At 30.0% G+C, this 9,439-nt stretch overlaps 1 protein-coding gene across 1 annotated transcript; it reads right to left on the bottom strand.

Annotated features, from left to right (window-relative positions):
• Nucleotides 1-7,009: 7,009 nt before the first annotated feature.
• On the bottom strand, nt 7,010-8,233 carry EIN_532390 (hypothetical protein; the record flags this gene model as incomplete). Its single annotated transcript, XM_004255452.1, has 5 exons — nt 7,010-7,293; nt 7,450-7,623; nt 7,707-7,789; nt 7,913-8,024; nt 8,083-8,233. The coding sequence occupies 5 exons, from the start codon at nt 8,231-8,233 to the stop codon at nt 7,010-7,012; spliced, it is 804 nt and encodes a 267-aa protein (XP_004255500.1).
• Between the last annotated feature and the right edge of the window lie 1,206 nt (nt 8,234-9,439).

The raw sequence follows: 9,439 nt of genomic DNA, 5'->3' as shown, positions 1-9,439 counted from the left end.
CCCAAAAGTGGTTTTGTCGTTTTATGTTTATTTTGTTATTCATATAACTTTTTAGTAACAATAGTTTTATATTTTTTAACCATGTCTTGTTGTACTTTATGAAAGTTTGATTAACCTAATAATTCAGTAATTAATGGACTGAAAATCTCGTATTAAATTATTTTAAACAATAAGGAATTATGTTTAAATAACAACAAAATATATACAATTTGTTATTGCAAAAAGTAAAAAAACTCTGCTTTCTTTATAACCGCTTCCATTTAACTTTAAAGATTTAAATAATATTATATTAAAATCTATGAAATTGTTTACCATGAAAGCTGAATATGCACGTGTAAACTAATCAATTCGAAGTGGTAATTTGTATTTATTTGTTATAACAATTTTATTGTTAAAAAATTGTAAAGATGGAAAGAGGTTGATAAGTAGTAAAAAGTATTTTATCCATTTTATATAAATATACATACAATCAAAGTTTTATTGTATAATAAACATTTTATTCATTAAATAACAAAATATTGTTTGTTAAATTAATGAATTTATAATTATATTTTATAATATATTTATATCAAGTTTAATTGTGGTTTTGAATATGATGAATTATGGTTGAGTGGATCATTTAATAAAAGTCAATCCTCAAACATTATCTGGTGTAAACAAAAAAAATAGCTTTAATTTTATGCCAACATCGGACATTAGATAAAATATGAAAAAACTTGAAACAATTGGGACAAATTATTAAGAGGGCTTCCCAAAATATACCAATTTTATAGGTCCAAAAAATACTAGATCACGTTAGAGACCAGATACAATTTAAGACTGACTGTATTATAAAATTTAAGGAATTGTAGTAAAAAATGACAACTAAAGCATCTAACTCGTTTATTTAAGAAATTTAAGAGTATCTCTAAAATACAAGTATATATGATAAAGTTGTTATTTGTATATGTGTTGATTATATTGGCGTTATCAACATGTCCACCAAAATATGGAAGAATCTGATTATGTCTTAACTAAAAATAATACTTGTGAATATGTAGAGTCATTAACAATAACAAATAGTAAGTTTCAAATGACAACTGGCTCGACTTTAACAACAGAAAAGAACTTGGAACTTGTAGGAGGACAAATCATACTCGAATCAAATTGCATTTTAAATGTTTCCTGAATTGTTTAAATTGGACTTTGAAAGTAAGTGTAATGCGAATGGTAATTCAATTATAAATACTAATCAATTTGGAGTAACACCATCAACAATAATTCTTTCTGAACATTCCATGCTGAGTTCGGTTGAAAATGTCATTATTGATAAGTCAATATTCAATATTTTTGAAAATGCCCGCTTTTCAGTAGAAAATAATATCACTTTGATAAATAGCCAACCTACAAATATACTTTCTGGAAAATCAAGACTTACTTGTTTAAATTTGTTTTCCAAGACAGTTGGCAGTCAATTTTCCATCAATGAAAGTTCATATGTTGAGTTGCTTGATACTTTCAGCTTTAAATTATCTCGAGATTCTTTTCAAATATCGAGTTCGACACAACGAATTAATTTTGTATCAAAATCATTTGAATTGACAAGAGAATTTGATGCTGATAATAAAAGTACAATTCAAACAGAAAATCTCATTTTAACTTTGACAAGAACGTTCAAAGTCTCCACAGATAGAACAATTAAAGATCTTCCACTCTTTTTTTTGTATCGAACACAGTTACAATAACTGTGTTTGCTGCTTTTCAACATGATGGTGAATTCGACTTTTTGTACACAAACAACACTCTTGACATGTCATCATACACAACCTCATTCAAAGTACTTGTTGAAGGTCATCTATTACGGTATGGTGATTCAGATAAGATATATTGTCATGTAAACCACACTGAAGACACACAATATCCATATTACATCGAAAGTTATTGCCCACTCACTGATACATACATCACACCAATTGACACTTTTTACCGAATGAAAGTCGAAGTAGATACAATAAAACAGAGTTTAAATATATAAAGCACAGAGAACGAAGAAAATGTGATTGTGATTGGAAACCAAAAATAAGATTTGTCACTCACCGAATTTATTGAGATTGAGATGGTATCTGACAACCAAGTTGTTTTAGATAATTTTATGATAACAAAAAACGTATTAATCGTTGCTGCGAATGGGTTTGAATACAACAACACGTCGTGCAAGTCGGGGCACTTCCAAAACAGCATTTTCATCTGTCAAAATCGTGTTCTGAGGGTGAGATGTAAATTGGGTCGAAACCACATTGGCCCACGCCCTATTCTCCCATTTTATAGAAAACGTCCGTTATCATAAAAATAGAATAAATAAATTAAATTGAGTGGAATTATAAAAAACCGACTTTAAAAGCTATCATTTAATCGGCAAATATAGGGAATATTCATACAATAAAAACTCCCCACATTGATTTCATAGAAAATATTACAATAAAACATTTTTTATAATAATAACTTGATATACTTGTATTTTAATATTTGGTATTCTCCACACAAAATAATCGTTTTTTCGTGGTTTTCTGAATCCATCTTTTTCAAAATAAATAATATTGATTTAAATAACCCAAAAATATTTGTTTTCAATCAATTAATCAAACATAATCATTTCATAAAGAATGCCATGAAAAAATTAAAACGTCTTTATTACTAACTGTAGTATAAATCAGGTTTAATTGTCATTATTATTTTTTTTAAATAACAAAGTTTTATGGTTTAAATCAAGTGTTTATATTGATATAAAAATATGAAAAAAAACGACTTCAAATTGGTGACTTACTTTTCAATGGGTCTTAGAAACTTGTAACTCTTTGAACTTCTCATTTTTTCTGTCTTATAGTTAGCAGACAACATCCAACTTGTGAGGTCTTTTTCTCAATGTTTTGTTAATCTCTAAGCAACTTGAAGAATTTGGTATTGACACTGAATGATCTACAGAGTTGGAAGAAAATGCATCAGTTTGGAAGCTTTCAACTTGATCATACGAAGAAAGCTGTTCACAGAAATCACGAGTTTCTTCCATGTTAATCACAGTGTCTTCTTCAATAAAAGTTGATTTAATAGAAGTTTTTTATGTAACATCCAAAAGATTGTGTCCAACAAACTCGAGACTGACCCTACCAAAACTGCATCTTCATAAAATCTTTCTACGTTGATTTGAATTTCTTTGGTCAGTTTATCACGTCTATCATTATTTGATTTTGAGCTGTGTGTTTCTGCAATTATTTTTGCTTCACTCTCTTTCATAACATCAACTAAAAAGTCAACAAACCGTCCAAATTCTGGTTTTATTACGGGAACTTTTCTTGTTAACATACTATGGAAAGATTCGCATATATTATTTGTCCTCATCATTGAGTTATGATGACACCAAACGTTGATCATATTTGTGTTCATCCAAGTTTCTTCGAAGTATTTATAAATTCTTTCAGATGATTTATCTCCTATTGTTTCCTCCTTTAATTCATGAAAGTGATTCGGAATATTTTCAGCTTTCAAAAACCCCAAAACCATCAATCTCCTGACTTTTTTGCAAATTGTCCATTTTTATTATACTCTTCACCATAACCAAGCTTTTGGACGTTTCTCCAAATAGCTTAACAAAAATGGAAAAAGCACCCCTTCATTGAACAAGACAGTTCTTTGAGTGACTTAATAAATCCAACTTCGAAATCAGAATAAATAATTAGAGTATCTCTATCAAAAACTTTCATTTTATACCTTTCGTATGAGATGTCATCAACAATCTTTAACACTTATGAATATGCAGAATAATCTTTTGTCGAGCAAAACAAATAAAAATGGAAACGAAAAATTGGAAGAGCAAACAATGTGGAATGTTACGAGTTGATAATGTGTCTTAGGACAGCGACTGAATGTGCCATCAACACACATTTTGTCTGCAAAAGTAGCTTTTTCAAGCATTCCTTGTGAACAAAAAATCATAATGCTTTTACTCTCAGTTGTGTAGAGTAGAATCTCCTTTCCTAAATCAGTTTGTTCAAAAGATTGTATATCGTACGTGTTATATACTTTACTTCTCATATTTCTTGCCAATTTACAACTTAAACTTATTCGAGATGTTGGGGAAATATTTGCAGACTTAACAATCTCTTTTGTTTGTTAATATTTGTAGCTGGATTTGTTGCCGCATCTTTTATCCTCTTTATGTCCTCTAACGGTGTTATAAATGAACTGTCGTTCATGTGACCGTTCAAATGATTTGGTCGAGATCCTTCATAATAAAAGTGTTCGGGATTATTGGCATCCTGTATGAGTTTAATCGAACAGCCACACTGTTTACAAGACAATCTTATTCTTGATTTGTAATTTGGATAAAATAAATACCCTCCATAATGTGGAAATGGGTTTCTGCGTTTAGATTCAACAATAAACACTTGGTGACGCTCAACCATGTTTGTTGTTTTAAGTCAGAGATTAACATAAAGGGTTAAATTGATTTTTAAAATAAATACATGTTTTAATGTCAAAAAATATTAATAAATAGTAAGAAATAGTTTAGTATTTTCTTTTCTTTATGTAAAAAACATATAATATATCAATTAATTTAAAAACAAAGAGTATGTTTATTTCCATTTATTCATAAATTGAAAGGGTTTATAATATAATAAATAAAAATAATATTACTTTGATTAATAATTGATTGAAAACAAATATTTTTGGGTTATTTAAATCAATATTATTTATTTTGAAAAAGATGGATTCAGAAAACCACGAAAAAACGATTATTTTGTGTGGAGAATACCAAATATTAAAATACAAGTATATCAAGTTATTATTATAAAAAATGTTTTATTGTAATATTTTCTATGAAATCAATGTGGGGAGTTTTTATTGTATGAATATTCCCTATATTTGCCGATTAAATGATAGCTTTTAAAGTCGGTTTTTTATAATTCCACTCAATTTAATTTATTTATTCTATTTTTATGATAACGGACGTTTTCTATAAAATGGGAGAATAGGGCGTGGGCCAATAAAGATAGTATCGTTTATTAGTTCCCAAAATTTTATCTTGTAAACGACTTGCATATTTAACACATGCTTCAATATCTTTTTCAGATGCTTTGTCACAATCGGGTAGCAAAACTATTTTGTTGATCAGTTGTCTTATGTTTTGAGTAACATTTAAATCAAGCTCATTGTTAATAATTTGTCTGAGACATCTTGCACGATACAACTCTTCGTGATTTATAAAACAAGTATGAGAACCTTCAATTTTAAAAGTGTTGTTATCTGTTATTAAAACAAAAACTTTACAACCATCTCCACTGCATTTATATACAACACAACCATCTTTTGCTTTTCTGTTAAAAGCATAACATTTTCTATCAACCGATAAAAGTAGATGCACAACTTGATTTTTTCTTGGTTCAATTCTGTTTTTAAAATGACGCAACGAATAATTTTGTATGTAAATATTAAGTTTTTTTAATTTTAAAAAAATTTATTCTGAAAAAGTTATTAAATTTAATAATGAATTAAAATAAAATTGTTGTTCTATTTTAAAAAATCACTTTTGGGAAGAAGTTTTTTTCTAAAGTGTTTCAAATTATTTTCACTCAGGGTTAGTACCAATGTCTATTAGAACCAATGTCTAGGAATCCTCCTGTAGTCGCTGCCTATAATAAATTCTCGAGAGCTTTTGTACCTCCAATCGCAAGTCCTGGGTATACTGTGCCAAGTCCACTTGTTGCAATTGCCCCTTTTATAGCACCAGCATTAGATTTAATAAGTACTGCAGTCCAATTGATGTCATCTCCATTTTTAGTTGTTGATACACTTCCAACCCTCCTTCGAGCATTACACCAGTTCTTACAATAACTTAAGGCGGCGCCGGTGGAAAGAAGACAGAAATTCCAATTGATGCGATTGTGATACCTCCAATGATTGCATTTTCACCCCAATCGATTCTTTTAACTGACTCGCCGAATATATAGGTATGGGCTTTCACAAGATCTGTACTCTAAATAATGAGCCATACATTCAGTTCATGATAAAAGCTGTTGTACTCTGATTGACAAAAAGCCATGTCTGAACACTTCTTAATGGACTTCTCAAGTCGACTGAAAAAGACGCCCCAAGCCGTTTGGACCATCTCCAAAACGATGTCCTGGAACTTTCCTGGGTTTTAAATATTCGAGAGTATAAATTCGCAAAGATATCTAAACCAATTGGGACCGTCACACCAAATAAAACATCTTATTTCCTAAACCATATTTATTTTCCTTGTCCGTTATAAATCCATCTGAAATTTGTTCTGAGATATTCAGAGAAATACAATTCAAGTTATCGTTGCCAACTTCAAATTCGGGTGTCTTGAAGTTAAAATTTAAGTAATTTTACTTGTTCGAAGTTGTAATTGGGTTGGATGTATTCTCAATGTTTGGGGTTTTTTTCGTTTCTTAGTCTTTTGAGACATATTGGGGCATGCAAGGAAATTTCATCGTATTATTATAAGAAACCCGCAACAGTCCAACACAGTTGGGTCAATGCCAACGACGCTGTCTGGTAAAAAGAGTATCCACAGATTGTAAAATTGTTCAAATAAGTTTCCACAAAGTTGAGTGATGTTACCAATGATAAAAAGAGTTTCAACTTTGTTTGTTGGCAGTGGATTAAACCACTTAATTTCACATTTCTATGGTTGAGTTACAGATAATTGTTAAAAAGTGTTTGGTTCAATAGTTTTAACTGAAATTGGAATTTCAAGACGTTTGATGTTTGTCCACCCTTCAAAGTCTTTTTTTTGTAAATAGTTTATGTACATTCTTTGATACGCACTTTGTTATTCAACAAATATTTAGCATTTTTTTCTATTGAGGTTCACAAGCTTTTTGAAGTCCACGAATATCGTTTTGTCCATTATTTTAGTGGTTTCTGGTATGACCAATTTTTTTTAAATTGACTAGTCCAAAATTAAAATGATACAACTATTTAACTTCATTGTAAAGTATCTGCATTTTTATATTTTTTTAATCAAAATTATGAAATATTTTAAACCACACTTCACATTTCTCAGTTGTGCGCAACATGCTAAAGCCCCAGGCTGGATAACATCGACGCTGTCTGGTATCGACAAAAACGTTAATGAGTCAATTCCAAACAGTTTTCTTTTGAATAATTCTTCTATTCCATTTGGAATTATTGCAACTTTTATCTTTTTATTTGTCAAGAACTGAAACCACATTGGTGCGCATTTGAAAAATTTTAAGTGTTTGAATGTCTGAAATATTTCGGACTCTATTTCTTGTGTTGTTATTGGTATCTCGAGACATTAGATGTTCTTGTAATTTGAATAGTCTTTTAACATCATTTGTGTAACTGAACTGTCAATGTTAAGTTCATCTAACATTAATTCAAATTGCATCTGATTTAGTCCATTAAATGCTTTTGGTTTGCAACCTTCAAATGCATCGGTTGCGATTGATTTCACACTTTGAGGAATGGTGATTGGTTTGAGTCGTATACATCTTGCAAATGCTTTTGATTCAATGCTTAAAAGTGTATTTGGGATCTTCACATCCTGGAGACGAACACACCCTTTAAAACATTTTTTAAGTATGACTGTTACAAAATCTGGTATGTTTACTCAAAACAACAACTGTTTGTTTATATACTTCACGAATATTGGGTCTCCAGAAAAGTAGAGGATATCATACATATAATTGAAAGTGTTTTTTCGATTTCTTTTAGTGATTTTGGTAAAGTCAGTTCATTCACGTTCACACACCCAATAAAATCACTTCTGTTGAGTTTGGTGATGCTTTCAAGTATAACAATTAGTAATTAGTAAGAATGTAAAATTATTAAATATATTTTATAATTGAAAAGAAGAATGTTTGAAATACCAACAAAATAAAAAAACAAAAGACATAAATTACAGCATAACAGCTTCTCTGTGTTCATTAAACGATCTTTCGAAAGTTTTACAGCTTTAAAGGTTGATTTAATACGCCTCATCAATCCAACAAAGAAATCTCCAACAGAGATCAAGAAGCTAATATTACACACAATATTTCCAAAATGGGTACAAACACAATGACTTCATCAACTTTAGACCCAAATTTAAGGCATCTTTAAATCCGGGGTCAGTTGTTATATTGAGTGTTGCTTTATTTTCAACAATTTTGATTCCCAAAGCTTGTATCCAATTGAAGAATAATCCCAATGACACTCTGAACGACATAATAAATATACGCCTCCAGTAAGTTCTTTGCTGTCTCAAGTCTTCCTTTAATCATAATCAAATCGCGTTTTCAAGTTTTTGTTTTCGAGTGGGAGTGACACCAAAATAAGTTCTATTTTATTTTCAAATTGTATCTTGGGTTCACACATCTGTAAGTTGGCAGCAACATAACATAAAATTAACTCCAGTCTCATTTCCACCTTCTCTTTCACAAATTCGCCAAACTTGTCTGTCATACAAGAGAAAAGCAACGTATTTTAATTCCTACCAAACTGCTTGGCAACTTTTTGAACAGAGTCTCAGAAGACATCTTTCCCCAAACACACCGTTGTTTTCAACTTAACTTCTTCCTCAGACACTTCATGCTATCGTTATGTACAAAGAATACTCCTGATATGTACGTGGGAATGAGTGAAATTCGTTTCACTCTGGTTTAATTCCCTTTTGGTTGTTTTCTCAATGTCAGTGCGGCAAGTTTGGCAATTTACTTGTTGATCTCCAAGAAGTAGTACTTTGATTCATTGTAATTTAACCCGAGATTTGACGCTTTTCCAACTTCTTGCATTATTCTGACTACTGTGAGACCATCAACCAGACATTGGGATATCTTGACAACATACTGTTTGCTACATTCGGACTCGGAACTGGGGGACTGGAGGATTCGGGGATTGGGGGACACGGACTCGGGGGTCTTTTGCCGACTTGAATCCAAGCCGGCATCTGTTTGATTATACATTGTTATATGGTATAATATTATATGTTGTAAAATAAAGGAGAAAAAACAACCTTGCATTTCATTGTGATTGAATATGAAATTTGTGCTTAAATATAAAATTGTTCGTTATTTTTTAATCTATGTGTTTCTTTACGATAAAAAATACGATAATTTATTAATACAACGATGAAATACAAACACATTCGATCTTTTATGCCTTTTTTGATATTTTAAGGGTTTATTATGCATTCAGTGCACACAAATTGTCTGTGTTTTATATTCAAAAACTAACTCCAAACAACATTTACTTATAATCGTACTTGCATTTTTTTTCAAATTTACAAACCATGTTATAATGTATAGTTTTTATAATTATTAATTTTTATTTAACTGTTTAAATAACAGTCAAATTTTTGATTAAAAATACAATAAAATTGTTTATTTAAAATAAAACACGATGTTGATTTTTAAATTAAATTAATTAAAGTATG

This window comes from Entamoeba invadens (assembly GCF_000330505.1).
Source record: "Entamoeba invadens IP1 unplaced genomic scaffold scaff_1105074725335, whole genome shotgun sequence".
NCBI lineage: Eukaryota > Evosea > Mastigamoebida > Endamoebidae > Entamoeba > Entamoeba invadens.
This window is presented reverse-complemented; position numbering and strand designations above follow the sequence as displayed.